The sequence below is a fragment of the Oncorhynchus mykiss genome, chromosome 24 (genome assembly GCF_013265735.2).
Source record: "Oncorhynchus mykiss isolate Arlee chromosome 24, USDA_OmykA_1.1, whole genome shotgun sequence".
NCBI classification, from domain to species: domain Eukaryota; kingdom Metazoa; phylum Chordata; class Actinopteri; order Salmoniformes; family Salmonidae; genus Oncorhynchus; species Oncorhynchus mykiss.
This window is the reverse complement of record NC_048588.1, coordinates 6,618,589-6,638,909: the sequence shown is the minus strand read 5'-3', so window position 1 is coordinate 6,638,909 and position 20,321 is coordinate 6,618,589. Positions and strand designations below refer to the sequence as shown.

At 43.3% G+C, this 20,321-nt stretch overlaps 1 protein-coding gene across 2 annotated transcripts in view; it reads left to right on the top strand.

The window, feature by feature from the left end:
* The window catches only part of LOC110503601 (RNA-binding protein Nova-1), a 63,293-nt gene extending 47,928 nt beyond the window's left edge, over window positions 1-15,365 (top strand). For both annotated transcript variants that reach the window (XM_036961329.1, XM_036961330.1), the window contains one exon: window positions 10,567-15,365. In XM_036961329.1, the coding sequence (XP_036817224.1) occupies window positions 10,567-11,595 (1,029 nt within the window). In that variant the 3' untranslated portion in view covers window positions 11,596-15,365. The remainder of the gene's footprint in view (window positions 1-10,566) is intronic.
* Window positions 15,366-20,321: the final 4,956 nt, after the last annotated feature.

Sequence of the window (20,321 nt, the reverse complement as noted above, 5' to 3'; positions counted from 1 at the left end):
ACTTAGATATGGTCATTTCAGCGGTTTCATAAATGCATAGAATGTCTGGGAATGACGTCTAGTATGGCATTTGTGAAATTTCTATAGCAATATAGACTGGGAGAGCGGTCGTGCGTTTGGACATTTAATAGACACTGCAGTAAATAACCCCCCCCTCCCCAAAAAAAACCTCTGTCTTGTTCTGGACCGAAGTCTACGCAGACCAGTGCGCCACAGCCAATCATAGCTACAGTAGGCCTATATGCAAATAAGCCATTTGCCACACGGCCTGCCATTTTGAACTGAATTGTGTGTTTACAGGCAGTAGCAACAGCGTGACATTAGATCACATTAACACATTCACCAAAAGCCACAAAATACACCTGAATGGATTTCTGCAAATATGTTAATAGCATATTACATTTCGGATCTTCAAAGCCCCATTCATCAGATAACCATGAAAAGGTAGGCGATCTATCCCTCAATCTCTTATGCACATCAACAACAACACGATCAACAACTAATGCTAGCCAGAGCGAGATGAGCAAACAATCTAACAAGGGATCTTTAGATAAACCTTCTCAGACTTTTTCAGCTAGTTAGCCGTCAAAATTGCACTGATAAACAACGGCGAACAGCAGACTGCTCGTCCTTCTGCAGCTTGGCTGCCAATGCATGCTTGTCCTAACCCACGTTTTGACAACTGAATGGGAACTTGCCTGCCTGCCCGTCTATTTGATCAATGCCAAATCTTCTTCTTCTATGATGGGGGTTTAACTGCGGTTGGCATCCAATGTTAATGGTGCACTACCGCCACCGGCTGGACGGGGTATTGAATAAGAAACAACAAAATAACATTTTGGGAAATGGGGAAAACGACGTCATACAAAATAAAACACGTCAACTAACAAAACCCATCACACTTCTTCAATCACATTCCACTCCAAAATACATCCCGACATATTCACTCCAAAATACAACCCGACATATCCACTCCAAAATACATCCCGACATATCCACTCCAAAATACATCCCGACATATCCACTCCAAAATACATCCCGACATATCCACTCCAAAATACATCACGAGATATCCACTCCAAAATATATCCCTACACAGGCTCAGGGACCTGTGATGGGGCTACATTCACCGACAGGATTTCTTGCACGTCCTCGGCTGTGAAATCATGAAGACCCAAAGAAATGTTCAGCGGCATTCACAATGATTCCAATCTTCTTAGACTTCTTCTCTTCTCAGTTTATGACCATTGCAATAAATATTACAAAGTCAACCTTTTTAACATGTAGCATGTCACTATCCCTCATTTGATAAGAGACCTTCACTGGTTGTGGTGGCTTTACTACCATTGCTTCTTCCCCACCACTCGTTCCTTCCAATTTTCTCACTGCCTTCAGATAGGAGGCACGCTGGACACTCCTTACCCTTGCCACCTCATTCTCATTCACCCTAACAGGGCACTCCTTACCCTTGCCACCTCATTCTCATTCACCCTAACAGGGCACTCCTTACCCTTGCCACCTCATTCTCATTCACCCTAACAGGGCACTCCTTACCCTTGCCACCTCATTCTCATTCACCCTAACAGGGCACTCCTTACCCTTGCCACCTCATTCTCCTTCACCCTAACAGGGCACCCCAAGAATTCAGGCACATGTTCACCTCCACAGTTGCAGCATTTCCTTTCATCTGGCATATGATATTCTTCCCTTCTGCACACAATTGACACATGACCAAATATTTGACATTCATGACACTGAAGAGGCTTGTGCACAAAAGCTCTTACAGGGTATCGCATGAATCCTAACTTTATATGAGAAGGGAGAAACGCTTCATCAAAGAACAGTAGCATGTATGAAGTTTTTTTTTTTTCCTCCGTCCACCATACAGGTCAGTCGATGTGCATCAACCACTCCATCGATGTCTTCAGTTAAATCCTCTGCCTTTATTTCTTGTGCCACCTCAGAAATAACCCCCTTGATAGGCACCATGCTACGACATTCCCACTCCGATATCTTTTTGAGTCTTAAAACACGCTTCTTCTGCACCGCAGACACACACAAAAAAGTAAACAAGACCACTTATTGTGACTCTCACCGACTCCACACATGACAGATTTTTTTCCTGGAGACATTAAACGTATTTCCCTAGTAGCATTGACCCAAAACCCTGACTTCGACCAAAAACGAGTCTAGTGGTTTCCTATTTTCCAACATAGCTTTACTTGTCTTGTCTCCCTTTCTCTTTGCCGCTGTAACCCACTCATTCTCACTTCCTGTACTATTAGCTTCACTCGACTTACAAGCAGTTTCAAACAAAACCTTGGTTTCCGCCATCTTCCGTCCTACCTAGTTCTCAAACCCGACAAAACCCTTGATGCAAAATCTATTTGACAACAAAGAGATATGCTAACTGTGGATAACAGTCGATCAAGTTCAGCATAGCTAGCTAGCTAGCTAGTAAAGCGATTCACATTTCTTTGGTAGCCAACCAAATGAAACCTGAATCTTTAGCTGTCAACCACCGACAATAATATGAAGGGGAAAAGTCAGTCAATAACCCACTCCTCCCAGCAGCTAGCTGGCAAACGTTAGGCTCCATGTTTTTAGCTCGCTAAAATAGCTAGCAAAATGAATAGATACGCTAGCCCAGGGGCGCACTGGCCGTATTGAAAAACAACGAATTTGCGGGCCAATGTTTTATTCAAAAAGATATGGCCCTTTATAATGTCCACATGTATATAGAATTTTAACATATTAAAACAAAAGAGATAAATAGTATTTGTCCAGCCTTTGCTGCTATGCTTGCAGATGTGCATAATATGCTGCGACCCTAATCGAAAAGTATTTAATAACTCCAAATAACAAAAACGTAGCTATAGGTTGTTGTAACGTTTAAACAACATATTTAAACATGGAACATGTTTTTTAATTTTTTTAAAATGCGCTGCATGTATCACTGGTGATGTTGAATGCATCATTGTTGTATGGTGCACTCCACATGCAATGTAGTTGAGTAGCCAGCCTAGGCTACTGCTCAAATGTTGCTGTAACAGGCCAACATGTTTCTCCTTTGCATGGTGTTTTGTTGCATGTTTTGTTTTTTTGGTTATTCATTGTCAAGCGTTAAAAAACGATGCCGGACTGCAACATTTTAGTAGCCTAGCTAGGACTGTGGCATGTGTCTGCACATTTCCCCTCTGCTGCATGCTGTAAACAGGACACATGAAACCAGCGCAATTGAAGTCGAATTCACCTATGTGAGCGCACGCACCAGGCTGTAAATACTTCATGACTCAACGGTTGACTCATTTATAATCGCTTGTGTATCATATTTGGCCCGAGGGCCTTGACACATGTGCGCTAGCCTATTAGCCATGTTACGACTGACTTGGGATCATTGCCTTTGCTAGTTTGATTGTATTGATATTCCCAGTCTGTATTTGTTCAAAATATTGACTAGTTGAAACTAAAACAGTGCATCCTGAATGGGTGGAGGCAGCAAACAATGTATCAGGCCAGCTGTGATTTACAACCTGATAGCAATATTTTTTGGACTACCAAGAAATATATTGGTGAATTACAGTGCCTTTGGAAAGTATTCAGACCCCTTGACTTTTTCCACATTTTGTTATGTTACAGCCTAATTCTAAAATTGATTAAATCCTTTTTCCCCCCTCATCAATCTACACACAATACCCCATAGTGACAAAGCAAAAACAGGTTTTAGGACATTTTTGCTAATTTATTATAAATTTAAAAAACGGAAATATGACATTTACATAAGTATTCAGGCCCTTTACTCAGTACTTTGTTGAAGCACCTTTGGCAGAATTTACAGTCTCGAGTCTTCTTGGGTATGATAAGACAAACTTGGCAAACCTGTGTTCGGGGAGTTTCTCCGATTCTTCTCTGCAGATCTTCTGAAGCTCTCTCTGGTTGGATGGGGAACATTGCTGCACAGCTATTTTTAGGTCTCTCCAAATATGTTTGATCAGGTTCAAGTCCGGGGCCACTCAAGGACATTCAGAGACTTGTCCAGGAGCCACTCCTGCCTTGTCTTGACTGTGTGCTTAGGGTTGTTGTCCTGTTCAAAGGTGAACCTTCACCCTAGTCTGACAACCTGAGTGTTCTGGAGCAGGTTTTCAACAAGGATCTCTGTACTTTGCTCCATTCATATTTGCCTCGATCCTGACTAGTCTCCCAGTCCCTGCTGCTGAAAACATCCCCACAGCATGATGAGACACCATACTTTACCGTAGGGATGGTACCAGGTTTCCACCAGACGTGAAGCTGAGCATTCAGGCCAAATTCTCTGGTTTCATCAGACCAGCGAATCTTGTTTTTCATGGCCTGAGGGTCTTTAGGTGCCTTTTGGCAAAATCCACGAGGGCTGTCTTTTGCCTTTTACGAAGGAGTGGCTTCCGTCTGGCCACTCTACCATAAAGGCCTGATTGGTGGAGTGCTGCAGAGATGTTTGTGCTTCTGGAAGGTTCTCCCACCTCCACAGAGGAACTACAGAGCTCTTGATTCTTAGTTACCTCTCTGACCAAGGCCCTTCTTCCCCGATTGCTCAGTTTGGCTGAGCGGCCAGCTCTAGGAAGAGTCTTCGTGGTTCCAAACTTCTTCCATTTAAGAATGATGGAGGCCAGTGTATTCTTGGGGACCTTCAATGATGCAGACATTTTTTGGTGTCCTTCCCCAGATCTATGCCCCGACACAATCCTGTCTCAGAGCTCTACGGACAATTCCTTCGACCTCATGGCTTGGTTTTTGCTCTGACATGCGCTGTCAACTGTGGGACCTTATATAGACAGGTGTGTGCCTTTCCAAATAATGTCCAATCAATTGAATTTACCACAGGTGGACTCCATCTCAAGGATGATGAATGGAAACAAGATGCATCTGAGCTCAATTTCGAGTCTCATTGCAAAGGGTCTGAATACTTATGTAAATAATGTATTTCTGTTTTGTATTCTTAATATATTTGCAACATTTTCTAAAAACCTGGTTACGCTTTGTCATTGTGGCATATTCTGTGTAGATTGCTGAGATTGGTTTTTTATATATTTAATCCATTTTAGAATAATGCTGTAAGGTAACAAAATGTGGAAAATGTCAAGGGATCTGAATACTGTCTGAAGGCACTAAATCATGCTTTGAACTGCATCCATCTATTCTCTCAACCTCTTATGAAGTTGGTTTTGTAGCATAAACTGGGAATTTGATATTTTTGACTAATATTATGATTGTCTGTTTGTTTCATATCTGCAAAGTAGCTTAAACGCTGTCTGTTCCACTTTAAGTCCTCCCCTCAAATACTGTATCTCTCTGTTTAGATATCAGTTCCACCCTATTGTGTTTGTCTATGTCATCAGAAAGAAAGAAAGTCGCACACTCCCTTCATATCACCAGCGTGTCTAAATGCAGCTTTCTTAGTGTGATAAGCAGTGAAATGGAGGGAGAATGAGTGGATTGACATTACTGACACAGGGATGGGATGAGATGACCACCAGGGATAATCCTTACGGCCACAAAAAAACAAAAAAAAAGACTATTTTTTACATCAGGCTATCGGCCCAGAGTTCATGCAACAGCGATCGTTCCAGGCGCGCATTCTTTTTTTAAATTTCATCATTTGATTTGGATTGTGCGTGAGCGGTGGGCTGAAGAAGGTCCATCACTCGGGACCGTTCTTGTCAACCTTTGGAGCGGAGCGGCCGGTCGGCTGCAGCATGATGCTTCTGTGTTATTTTTAAGCAGGTTTCCCCCCCCCCCCCCCCCCCCCCCCCCCCCCCCAGCCTCGGAGAGAGAGCCACACACTGAGAGGCAGACGAGGCAGAGAGGAGCGGCTAAGCCCGGGGATCAGGAGACAGGCGATTAACCTAAAGTCTGGTGCTTAGAACTTCAAAGTACAAACAGCCCTCTGCTCACGGATCAGGTCCCGTCTAAAGGATGGACAGAGGGAGCAGGGGGAAACAGTTGCTCCGTGTCCCCACACGTACGTAACTGGGGGGGGGGGGGGGGGTGCTGGGGAGGGCAGAGGAGGGTGGGGTGTGGTTCTGGCATCCACAGACAATAACACCCTTTGGGCTCCTTGCTGAAACAATACTATGGGGGGGGGGTTAGGTTTAGCCTTAGCCCTTGACATAGAGATGACATGAGCTGAGACTCTCAGTATCCCTGAGCATGGCGAGAGAAACCAGGAGAGGGGGGTGATGAACAGTGGGTGTGTAGTACTGCTACAGCAATACATTCTGTCAAGCTATGGACGTGATGGAAACCTGGAACCGAAAAAATAAGTGGTTTCTATATCGGGGGCGGCGGCAGCCTAGCAAACAACGCGGTTTTATCTCTTTGATGGCTACGGGCCTTGTTAACTTCTGTGGTTTGTTTGTTTGTTTGCTTTCATGTTTGTTATCTCCGAAAACTGGTTCAAACATATTTCCATGGCTCAGCACCCTCCGTGGCTATTATGGTCCCCATCCCTGGTCCCCATGAGCGCAGCCCCAACCTCCTTCCTCACCCCTATTCCCGCCCCACACCCCAACCCACAGTACCTAATGAACGACTAGCCACGGCTGATGAAACAGCAGCAGGTCTCTCTCATCTTCGCTTTCTCTCTCGCCTCTCCCCATACCCTCTCCCAATCCTCCTTCACAACCCCCCCCCTCCTCCCCCCTCTCTCACTCTCTCTCTCTCTCTCTTGCTCTCTGTCTTTGAAGGAAGAGGTAGGAGGCTTCATTCTCAGTCTTCCTGCATTAAGACACATTCAGCAAACTTAGCCTGGCGTATCCGCCGACGTTGCTCTATTCTTACCACACTCTAAAGAGCCTACATTTTAATCAGCTTGCTCCGACGCACAGGCCAAATGTTCTCCCCTTCATAAAAAAAAAACACACAAAAAAAAATCTGATTGTCAGCTATAACTCTTGGGGATGAGGACGATTACTTTAGATTAAAATGGCCAAACCTGACATAGCGAGGGAAACTCAACGGCAACCAGGAACAAAAAAAGGAATGCTTTCGAAACAGTGCATGTGGGGTAAAGGACTTATGAGAGAAAGACAATTACAATTTTGAACATCTATTAAATATTAAAGAGCTGAATGTGGTCCTAGAGACTCATCATTAGCAGTAATGGGTTTTATACATCGCACTATTCAGCTATTTATTCCGCTGCTTCTAATCTTTAGGAGGCAAGTCCCAACTGAATCATTACACATCCAATCCAACATCATGCAAAAGCTGTGTGTGTGTGTGTGTGTGTGTGTGTGTGTGTGGGTGTGGGTGTGGGTGTGGGCGTGCGTGCGTGCGTGCGTATGTGCAATGCAGAAGATGAAAATAATTCTTAGGAGAATCTTCACCTCTTTCTCCCCCACTCAGGTGTTTTGATCCTCAAACCCATCTCTAATGCGTGCTTTGTGAAAAAGAGGAGAATCTTCACCTCTTTCTCCCCCACTCAGGTGTTTTGATCCTCAAACCCATCTCTAATGCGTGCTTTGTGAAAAAGAGGAGAATCTTCACCTCTTTCTCCCCCACTCAGGTGTTTTGATCCTCAAACCCATCTCTAATGCGTGCTTTGTGAAAAAGAGGAGAATCTTCACCTCTTTCTCCCCCACTCAGGTGTTTTGATCCTCAAACCCATCTCTAATGCGTGCTTTGTGAAAAAGAGGAGAATCTTCACCTCTTTCTCCCCCACTCAGGTGTTTTGATCCTCAAACCCATCTCTAATGCGTGCTTTGTGAAAAAGAGGAGAATCTTCACCTCTTTCTCCCCCACTCAGGTGTTTTGATCCTCAAACCCATCTCTAATGCGTGCTTTGTGAAAAAGAGGAGAATCTTCACCTCTTTCTCCCCCACTCAGGTGTTTTGATCCTCAAACCCATCTCTAATGCGTGCTTTGTGAAAAAGAGGAGAATCTTCACCTCTTTCTCCCCCACTCAGGTGTTTTGATCCTCAAACCCATCTCTAATGCGTGCTTTGTGAAAAAGAGGAGAATCTTCACCTCTTTCTCCCCCACTCAGGTGTTTTGATCCTCAAACCCATCTCTAATGCGTGCTTTGTGAAAAAGAGGAGAATCTTCACCTCTTTCTCCCCCACTCAGGTGTTTTGATCCTCAAACCCATCTCTAATGCGTGCTTTGTGAAAAAGAGGAGAATCTTCACCTCTTTCTCCCCCACTCAGGTGTTTTGATCCTCAAACCCATCTCTAATGCGTGCTTTGTGAAAAAGAGGAGAATCTTCACCTCTTTCTCCCCCACTCAGGTGTTTTGATCCTCAAACCCATCTCTAATGCGTGCTTTGTGAAAAAGAGGAGAATCTTCACCTCTTTCTCCCCCACTCAGGTGTTTTGATCCTCAAACCCATCTCTAATGCGTGCTTTGTGAAAAAGAGGAGAATCTTCACCTCTTTCTCCCCCACTCAGGTGTTTTGATCCTCAAACCCATCTCTAATGCGTGCTTTGTGAAAAAGAGGAGAATCTTCACCTCTTTCTCCCCCACTCAGGTGTTTTGATCCTCAAACCCATCTCTAATGCGTGCTTTGTGAAAAAGAGGAGAATCTTCACCTCTTTCTCCCCCACTCAGGTGTATTGATCCTCAAACCCATCTCTAATGCGTGCTTTGTGAAAAAGAGGAGAATCTTCACCTCTTTCTCCCCCACTCAGGTGTTTTGATCCTCAAACCCATCTCTAATGCGTGCTTTGTGAAAAAGAGGAGAATCTTCACCTCTTTCTCCCCCACTCAGGTGTTTTGATCCTCAAACCCATCTCTAATGCGTGCTTTGTGAAAAAGAGGAGAATCTTCACCTCTTTCTCCCCCACTCAGGTGTATTGATCCTCAAACCCATCTCTAATGCGTGCTTTGTGAAAAAGAGTGAAATATTTTTGCCTCAACATTGAACCACACACATTTGTATGAAAATTAGGGGGAATGTGGTAAAAATGGGTTGTGAGAAACTGGATGAGAAATTGCACTGAGCAAAGACCAATTTAGATGGCACTTATCCATATGGGGACTAAACCAAAACAATTCCTCAATTCCAATGCATGATTATTCTCCGTCACTGTCACAAATAAATATCTGAATAAAATACTTTACTACAAATACTCAAAAATAATATTTTATATTTAATAGTTTGAAGTCAAGTCTTGATCTCTCTCTGTCCCTGCCTTCTGTTAATTTCCCATTTCTATGTAAATTCACTGCAGTGTACCACGGCCAGCAAGGCTACAGAATCAAGGTCACAGCAGCGCCTCTGTAAAGAAATGTTGATGTCTTTAGAAGGACTGCAGCGAACATTGAGAAAGTGTAAAGATCAAATCCAGCCACCCAGTGCGAAAAACATGGAGGCCATGCTAATTACTAGCCCCATACTTCCCCTGTACACACACACACACTCTCTCTCTCTTTGTTCCTTCCTTTCTTTCCCTTGTCCTCCGACCAACACTCACTTGCTTTTCTTCTTTCACCATTTCAAGATGGATTTTCAAATATTCAAATAAAAAAAAGAGTTTTGTAACTGTTTCCACATCGCACGACATGGACAGATTGTAGGTAACCATTAGCATCCCTGTGAGACTCCTCTCATTGATCATCCTCGCGTAGTAGGTTCATTTGTAACATTGTGTGACTGGCTTTGGTGCAAAACTACCCTTGTTCAAAATACCACTACAGCACATTTAATGCGTCATAAATTGTTTGTGGCCCTTATCAAGTACATACTTATTAAGAAAGAAAAAGAATCCGCCTCCTCACTCTCCCCAGCTGGCACCTTTTTTCTAATGTTGAATGACAAAGGACAGTGAAGGCGTGCATATGTTTTAATATCTGTGTTTATGTGAGTGTGTATACTGTGTATACAGTACGTGTATATACATAGTTGTATCGAGAATTATTTAGGGTGTATATGTGTGTGTGGGCACGCTTGTGTGAATTCGGGTGGAGGTGGGGGGGGGGGTCTAGTTGCTACGCATCGCTTCAACTCCTTTTCAGTACCCCTTGAATGTTGGAGCTGTTTCCATGGTAACACTGACCCCTGGGAGTAGATGCTTTTCACCAGGAGCCTCTTTATAATGGATTCACAGCTCGGAAACAAAGGGGGAAAAATACACTCTTTCTCTCTCCCTATTTTTTTTGTCCAGAAACTACTCTCTCTCTCTGTCAATGTTGCAATGTTTGTCGAAGGAGTAAAAACAGCTCACTCTTATTTCTCCCCTATGCTACAGCATTGAAAAAAGATCTGGAGAATATAACCATTTTTATACTTCTATTCCCTTTTTCTAGCCCCCTTTATTTCAAGCTCGATTCACTCTCTTTTTCTCTGTCTGCCAGTTATTTCTAACATACTCCCTATTCGCACTCTTTGTTTGTTATCTTACGCCCTTCTCTATTGTTCTGGGTTGTTTCAAGTTATTATCTTGGTTATCTATTTTATTCCGTTCCCTCGCCCAGTCCCTTCCTCTATTCAATTGATATCACACTTCTGTCATGTAGAGATACAATGTTAAGGCAGTGTGAAATCAGTGCAGTAACCATCTCTATGTCTTCTCTCTCTGCTCCTCTCCCCAGGCCAAGCTGATAGTACCAAACAGCACAGCAGGTCTGATCATTGGTAAAGGTGGAGCCACAGTCAAGGCCGTCATGGAGCAGTCAGGCGCCTGGGTGCAGCTCTCCCAAAAACCTGAGGGCATCAACCTGCAGGAGCGCGTGGTCACCATTAGCGGAGAACCCGAGCAGAACCGTAAAGCCGTGGAGATCATTGTTCAGAAGATTCAGGAGGACCCCCAGAGCAGCAGCTGCCTCAACATCAGCTACTCCAACATCTCTGGCCCTGTGGCCAACTCTAACCCCACCGGCTCCCCCTACGCCAACTCAGCCGAGGTGAACCCCGCTGCTGCTGCTGCCGCCGCTGCCACAGCCTCCAGCCTCCTGGGTCAGGCCACCATGCAGAGTATGGGCGGCTTCCCCACCACCATGGGTCCCAGCTTCTCAGGCAACGACCTCCTGACCATCACCTCGGCCCTCAACACGTTAGCCAGCTACGGCTACAACACCAACTCCCTGGGCCTGGGGCTCAACCCCGCGGCAGCCTCAGGAGTCCTGGCCGCCGTAGCGGCTAGCGCTAACCCCGCCGCGGCTGCCGCTGCAAACCTCCTGGCATCCTACGCCAGCGATGCCTCCACCAGCGCAGGCCACCAGGCCGCCTCCCTGGGAGGCTTCACCCTGGGCTCGCTGGCCGCGGCCACTGGGGCCACCAACGGCTACCTGAGCGCCTCATCCCCGCTGATGGCACAATCCCTGATGGCCACTGAGAAGCAGATGCAGGAGGGGGCCAAGGACGTGGTGGAGATCGCTGTTCCCGAAAACCTGGTAGGAGCCATCTTGGGGAAAGGAGGGAAAACGCTAGTGGAGTACCAGGAGCTGACTGGAGCCCGGATCCAGATCTCCAAAAAGGGAGAGTTCATTCCCGGCACCCGGAACCGTAAAGTTACCATAACCGGCTCTCCGGCGTCAACGCAGGCAGCTCAGTATCTGATCAGCCAACGGATCACGTATGAGCAGGGTGTGCGCGCCACCAACCCACAGAAGGTGGGCTAGAAAAAGGGAATGGAATGGAGGAAAACGAGTGGGGGCTTGGGGAGTAATGCAAAGTGAGAGAGAAAGGGAGAGGAGAGCAAGAATGTTGGAAGGAATCGTTCACACGTTTTTTCGTGTTTCAGTATTGTAAAAATGATGTGACGCAAAGAATTTGCTCGGAGAGAGGAGAAAGTGTAATGCGGAATACAAATGAAAATAAGGTGTAAAATGTAAATACGGTTTTATTACTTAAGTCTTGATCTTTCGGGATTTTTTATTGTTTTGTTTTTTTGTTCTTTTGTTTGTTTGGGTATTCTCCGGACAGTGGTGAATGCGATTTTAAACTGGCATGCTGCCGCGCTGCAGTTTGGAAAAGGGGGGCGGTGGGGGTACTGGGGGCCGACCCCCATGGAATCAGCCCCTTCCCCACCCCCACCCCCATTCCTGTGTAGCTCACAGATTTTTTTTCTTCAGATTTGCCTTCAGTTTCAATTTGCCCCTTACCCTGCCCCCCTCCCCCTCCCCCTAACAAGTGCTTGGTTTGAGATCTAAGGAAAATCCCTGTAGTTGATGACATCCCCCTCCTTTCCCCCATCCCTCGCCCCTCTCACAGACCCCCCCCCTGTTTTGGGCAAAGGAGGTTGAGAGATGTGCCCTCCTATCCCTATTGCCTCGCGCCTTAGGTTCTGATTTAGCCAGATGCATGCTATGCCACGCTCCGTATTTATATATGGGATGCTCGTGTTTCGTATGTAGGACGAAGGCAGAGACGCGTGGTGCATCTCATTGGGTCAGAATTCTAGCATAGCGCAAGAGTACATATAGAGGTTGGGGCATTTTTCTCAACAAGGTTTGCAGTCTGATATTATGATTATTATTAAGATTATTATAGATATCATCATCATTATTTATTCATATGATTTCACCCATAAAGTTCGGTATTTTCCTTGTTTTTTTTAAATCTGTGAATTCAGGTTGACATGAATGTAAAGACTATTTTTGATTTGATTTGTTTAATTTAAGTGGATTTAATAGTATGTCACGTAGTGTAATATACAGTATGTCTTATTTAAGTCCAGTAAAAACTGCGCCGTAGGGACCACTACAGTGATGAAGAGGAAGGGTTAGCTTTGATATCCAGCAAAGAGCAGGACAGTAAATATTCACATTAAAACACACACACACACACACACACACACACACAAACACTCCCATTTCAGTGCTAAAAAGGATTATAACATATCTACATGGCAGATTACGGTGAAATCAAGCAGACTAGTCTCTATATACATACATAGCTGCACAATGAAAAATGCCACTTGCGCAACGGGCCCAAGAGCAGCGTTCACATTCTTGCAGGAACGAAGTTCTCTAATAACGTCAACCCTCGAAGTTGTTTCAATGTTGTGTGAGCTCAGATTTATCTCCTCTCTCTCCAGCTTAGCCTGTGTCCCTCAACATTGTGAAAAGCCAAAGTGTTGTTGGGACTGGAGGGCCATAGCCGTCTCCACTGAGATATCCAGCGAGCGCTGCTCTTCTGCCTGTGGCACTCTAACTCTAACTGTCTAGACAGGCCAGGCGAGACACTAGGAACAAGAGGACTTAGAACCTAGAGGTGGTGGCCCCGCCAGGATACGTACATACTACTGAAAAATGCAAACACTGAAGATGAGAAAGTTGATAGTTGGAACGATCTCACTAGGGTCCAACCAGATTGCCAGGCCCCGTCTCATTGCAAACAGATCTATTTCAAGGTAGTTCATATTTAGAAGTAGTTTTCCCTAATACTTGCTCTTATCAAGCAGTGTTCTTCTGTCCACGATGAACGGGGGGAATGTAAGGTGGTACGTACGGTCTGTTGGGCGTTAACTACAAGTCTAATGGTTGTGGGTTATTCTGATTTTGGAAAACTGTAGGGACCTCCCACTACACACTCCCTGCAATGGATACTACCCACTAACCTATAAGCTGCTAAAGATGTTTTGGTTTGTTTTACCTTGTTTTTTTTTTTTTGCAATCTGAGTACACTGAAGTCCATCTTAATGCACTGTGAAGTGTGGGTATCTTTTTTCTCTGCCCATGAGGTCAGGGCTGTGTGCTGTAGGAGCTTGGTCACAGGCATATGCGTTGTTATTATTATGTCAGGGAAAATGTACACATGAAAATACCAGGCAACTACGGTAATCATATCTCATGAACAAAACTCTATTTGCATACAATATCAGTTCTCAGTTAGACATGCAAGACGAGGAAAGAGTATTCATGTTTCTAAACACTACGCTGAGACCGGGATCCTGGATTGAGGCTTTGGATGCGCTTTGACTCAGTTTGGCATTGAAAGTAATGTGGTTGTAGAAACGGTCTCTATTTGGAGGATGGGATTGGGGAGGGGGGGGGGGGGAGTGGTAGGTGTGCATGTTCAGCTTTTGCTATTCAAAGACAACAGTTGGGAGGTATGTGGAGTTTTATCCCAATTTTGACCGGGTTGCTCTTTTTTTTAAGATAATCTAATCGTCCGACTTCCCTTTTCATATTTGCTGTTTTCATAAACAGTTGAAATTGATGTATTCTGTTAGCTAACTGAAAATGGCGGGCTAACCTAAATGTGATTACTTCTAAAATGCCAAAGGAGGGGGGGGGGAATCTAACTTGGTCTGTGGGTATCTTTGGGAACCTATCTCCCCAATTGGGCATTTAGACATTGTAATGTAAAGGAAATCTATCCAATGGTGAGCTCTCACTAGTATTCGCCATTGGAACGTTTTCTCTATTGTCTATTGGAGCGACAGTGAAGCGCGTATCTCGACAGATTGGTAAGGAGGCTTCTTTATTTCCATCTAATACCATCCACTTTCCTCACCCCCCCAACCCTTGTACCTCCGTGCACCCCATTCTTACACATCAACCCAGAGCCCCCCTCTCACATCTCTCCATGGGTGATAGTGTCTGGTGTTGCGATGCATGTCTGCTTGCCCTTCCAGACCACAACTACTCCAAAACAATGACTGTCTGAGTCTCTTAATGCTATGAGGGTAGAGAGGACAGAGTTCCCTTGGTTGTAGAGCTGAGCATTAGAGTCTAGTTAGTGACCATTTTACCAGCAGCAGTGAGAACAAATTAGTAGGTGGCAGTGGAAGTAAGAAAGAGAACCTGCAACCAGGCAACTAAGAGAGAGAGAGCTACTATCTGACTTCATTCTGTCAATCCCCTGGCCAGTGGTTTGAAACCATATCTTATTCTGTATGTTAGTGATAGGAGTGAAAACATTATGCTACATTTGGTACACATGCCCAGATACATACAGTACATTCATAAACACATTTACATAGATTGCGAGTAGAATAAGGGAAATACTGCTTGTTGAAATCATTAAGAAATGACAGAAATTACTGGATATCAGCGATACTACAACTGTGACAAATCAATGTGAATGATATCAAATAGAACAATATCAAATACCTGTAGTTGGAGATCACGGGAAGGTGCCAACAAAGTTTGTCAAAGCACGGCTTATCTTTTTATCTAATTCAGCAAAATTACCCCATGTTGATGGGGTTTTAGGGTGTCCATTTTTGGCTGGTTTGTAATTTAGGGGATCTAGATAAAATGTGATGAGTACTGGAAGCAATATACGTAGTAGCATGTTGTCCTTATATTGTCTTTTCGTTCTGTCCGTTGTAAAAGCTTAGGATTTACCTAGATGTTGAATAGATTTACATAATTACGAATTTTTTTTTATTTGTGAAATTGCTGCTATTTAATAAGTGATGTACTAAAAATAAAGTTAAAACATATCTGATTGGTCGTTTAGCAGGATGTTGTAGTTCCCAGAGGTGTACTAAATGCTATACATGCTGATAAGATAATAATTACTGTAAAGACAAACTCAACAAATAAACCTGTGCCAAAATAGATCTTTAAAGACTGAAACTGAAAATGCGAGTGATTTAATAAACATTACATGAAAGGAAACATACTTTTATAAGAAAAAAAATGTGATAAGTGCCAAACGAACCATATTTATAATTGTAAATAGAAGGAAATGGTACAAGTGACTTTTTTGTTGTTGAGTAAAAATCGCTGAAAATTATTTTTTTTTAGTTCAACTTTTAATTCCCCCTTTACTTACCATATGACATGAAATAAGGGATTGTGGAGGAAGGGAGCCATCTTGTTAGCTAGTAATCCAGAATTCCTTGAATATTACAGTACTTAGACTCCGGGGCCAGAAGAATCAACGTAGAGATAGATTAGCATGGTTAATGATACACATGATATTAACATTCTTAATACAGCCTTTTATAGTTCTGAAAATGTATTTTGTGGAGATAGATGTTATCTTTTTTGCACGTCTATATTGCATGATATCAAAGTGAAGCGTGGACAACAACAAAAAATGTTAGAAAAAAAATATTGTACAAAATTTTTGGCCCGGTGTGTATTCTTCATTTTGAAGACAAATCGTTGCATGCCAACAATGGAAAAGCCTTTTCATTTTCAGTGACACAATTTCAAACCTGTGTTGTTTTCACTAAGAACATGCAGGGACATCGTCCAGTAGAGCAAGGCCACAATATAATTAGATTGTATGACTGGATGAGTATTTTGTGAGAACTTTGTCTAGGCATTAAAACATTCTTAGAGAGATAGGAACAAACATTTAATCAAACATGAAGCAATTTTTTTTTTTTGCTGGTTGTGCTTCTTTTACTAACACTCTAAAACTGAGTTATTTAATCCTGAATGAATTTGAATGCTTTTTACATAGATATGGATATATTGTCCAGGAGTGTACTCACCTCTGCATAAGTTTGCATATCACTCTTCGATCATGACTTCAGGGCTTGAGTGTCCATGTGTTTTGTGTGAATAACTAACATCAGGTAAGGCCAGATCTGGCCCTAGTGTCATTCTAACCATCTGTTTACCCTTTCGGCTCCCTCTGAGTTTGATCTCTTGTCTTGATGTAAATATGCACTTTATATTTCTCATTTAGACAACTTTCTCATTTAAACCCCCATCTCCTGAAAGGAAACTAGGAAAAGTATTTTGATGTGCCTAGGCACCATGATTTTTCACACTCTGTTGCTGTTCAGCTTTTGTATTTCTCAAAATCCTGGGTCTCTCTCCAGAATTTGGGACAAAAGTGTTTTTGACTCTATAATCACTGAATTTGGTCTCATTACATAATTACACTTTCTACGACAAAACATATACAGTGCCTTGCGAAAGTATTCGGCCCCCTTGAACTTTGCAACCTTTTGCCACATTTCAGGCTTCAAACGTAAAGATATAAAACTGTATTTTTTTGTGAAGAATCAACAACAAGTGGGACACAATCATGAAGTGGAACGACATTTATTGGATATTTCAAACTTTTTTAACAAATCAAAAACTGAAAAATTGGGCGTGCAAAATTATTCAGCCCCCTTAAGTTAATACTTAGTAGCGCCACCTTTTGCTGTGATTACAGCTGTAAGTCGCTTGGGGTATGTCTCTATCAGTTTTGCACATCGAGAGACTGAAATGTTTTCCCATTCCTCCTTGCAAAACAGCTCGAGCTCAGTGAGGTTGGATGGAGAGCATTTGTGAACAGCCGTTTTCAGTTCTTTCCACAGATTCGCGATTGGATTCAGGTCTGGACTTTGACTTGGCCATTCTAACACCTGGATATGTTTATTTTTGAACCATTCCATTGTAGATTTTGCTTTGTGTTTTGGATCATTGTCTTGTTGGAAGACAAATCTCCGTCCCAGTCTCAGGTCTTTTGCAGACTCCATCAGGTTTTCTTCCAGAATGGTCCTGTATTTGGCTCCATCCATCTTCCCATCAATTTGAACCATCTTCCCTGTCCCTGCTGAAGAAAAGCAGGCCCAAACCATGATGCTGCCACCACCATGTTTGACAGTGGGGATGGTGTGTTCAGCCGTGTTGCTTTTACGCCAAACATAACGTTTTGCATTGTTGCCAAAAAGTTCCATTTTGGTTTCATCTGACCAGCGCACCTTCTTCCACATGTTTGGTGTGTCTCCCAGGTGGCTTGTGGCAAACTTTAAATGACACTTTTTATGGATATCTTTAAGAAATGGCTTTCTTCTTGCCACTCTTCCATAAAGGCCAGATTTGTGCAATATACGACTGATTGTTGTCCTATGGACAGAGTCTCCCACCTCAGCTGTAGATCTCTGCAGTTCATCCAGAGTGATCATGGGCCTCTTGGCTGCATCTCTGATCAGTCTTCTCCTTGTATGAGCTGAAAGTTTAGAGGGACGGCCAGGTCTTGGTAGATTTGCAGTGGTCTGATACTCCTTCCATTTCAATATTATCGCTTGCACAGTGCTCCTTGGGATGTTTAAAGCTTGGGAAATTGAATAATTTTGCACGCCCAATTTTTCCGTTTTTGATTTGTTAAAAAAGTTTGAAATATCCAATAAATGTCGTTCCACTTCATGATTGTGTCCCACTTGTTGTTGATTCTTCACAAAAAAATACAGTTTTATATCTTTATGTTTGAAGCCTGAAATGTGGCAAAAGGTCGCAAAGTTCAAGGGGGCCGAATACTTTCGCAAGGCACTGTATATATTGCCAATATTCCCCATGTTGTCCATTGCCCAACTGTCATTCAGTTTCACCATTAGACAACCGAATGGTGTTGGCATGCTCAAAATGGGATTGTAAATGACAAAAGCTGGTCAGCCACAAGAAAACATAGCTTTTCCTCACTTAACACAGAATTTGGACTTATGTATATTTCTGAAGCTTTTAATAACAGTTTCAAAAAGGGACACTCAGTCTAAACTTTAACCAAATTGACATCCCTGTTCCTAGCGATGCCTCAGTTGCAATACAATGTCAGCATGAGGTATACTGTATAGCCCTGTAGAGTAAGCTGAGATGGGGGTTTGTGCATTAGTGTAGTACCTTTTTGTACAGCTGTGCATGTGCTATTGTCTGGCTCTCCCGTGTCTGTGTGTCTGCAGTAGGTCAGCATCGTGGTGTCGTCTCCATGTCGCTGGGTGAACAGATCTGTTTTGTGATGTGCAGAGGAATGCAAACTTATGGTTCACCTGCTGTAGGTGACATCATTGCTTTTCAGTAGGTGTGTGGCTATTAGTGCTCAACTCCAAAACCTCACAATGCCCCAACCCCCGCCCTCCTCGCTCACACCCACTCCCACCACCCTTAGCCAGACATTCACAGAACCCAGGGTCCCACTCTTGAGCTTGTACCCCATCGAAGCACCAGCAATTTTAGACTGCATTTGTCATATCACTGTTCAGTTCCTCTTTATTGTTTTCCTGTTTTTTATTTGTACTACGCTCTCTAACCTAGACCAATTATAACAAAATGCCATTCATATGTACCCTGTTTACTCCCCCTTTTCTCCTTTTTGCACTTTCACTGCCCCCCTTTTCCAACCACTCCCCCACACTTCTGCTCCGATCCCGCCACACCACCAAACCCCTCCTCCTCCTCCTCCTCCTCCTCCTCCTCGAGTTTCTCCCGAGTGCCAAACAAAAACAGTACCATTCCAAACTTTTTGAGTTTTCTTGTATGTTGGACATCCATTGGACGCACCCATGAAGCCAGCATGTTCCTCCATAACATGATGTCAGTCATGACGCCTCAACATTACCCAAAAGAAACAGATCAAACAAAAACCCTGAGCTAAAAGCAGACCTGGATTAACCCGGTAAAGGCTGGCTACCTCTCATAAACTGCTTTTCCTAATTCTCTACCATCTCTTCAACCTCCAGGACATCATTGATTGTGTGCCATAGTGTTGGGGGCACTTGTCACTCTCCTCACTCCCCAAGTCTCTCCATTTGATTTTCGATGGGAAAAAAAAATAAAAAAATCCATTTCTAATGACGATTCTTTTTCTTTAACATTAAACCACACTCAGAATGGTGTGAGGAGTGTAATCGTCAGCTGCGCAGCCATCCTCTGTCTTCTGAACTTTGAACTTTTCACCCCTCATGAACTTTATTGACCTTCTTCCTCCCCTTCTATGTTCATCAAACTGTTTGGACTTAAATCTCCATTCCATCACCAAAACTATTTGAGACTGTGCAATTCTAGTTGAAATGATTGGATTTTTTTTTGCTTGTTTCTCATCACTGGGGCAATTCTCAGAGATAAAGAATGAAAAATCATCCACACAAAAAAATACAGACAAACAACAACAACAAAAAACTAAACAACTGTTTCTCCACAATTTCATTTTTTCTCTCATTGTAAATATTTTTGTCAGATTTTGTTGAGCTGTAAAGAGAGGCGTGTTCAACAGAATGGGGCCGGCAGCATAAAACCCACCTAGTGGAAAGAGGAAAAGAAAGAGGCACCCCATACATCTACTCATTTGTTCTGCTACAGTAGCTTGTTGTATTGACATTGGTGTGACCTGCTGTATTTGTTGTTGTTTATTTCCATGCTAGCTCCACTTAGATAAAAGGATGTAAAAACGCAAAAGAGAATTCAGTTCTGGAGCTGAAAATCATCCTCATGATAGAATTGTTTACATTTGCTACCGTAGCTGTATTCGTTGGTGGTTTCATTTTGCTTAGTGTGAGTCGTAATTATTGTAAATGCTTGGTAGTTGGAAGAACATATCAATGTGGAGAACTTGCTAGACTCGGCACCTTACACTAGATGTGGGACACACAAGACTAGGGAAAACCTGTGTCGCTCCCAAACCACAAAAAGGAAGTTGAGCCCTCTTTAGTGCAATAGAGTAAAAGTGATAT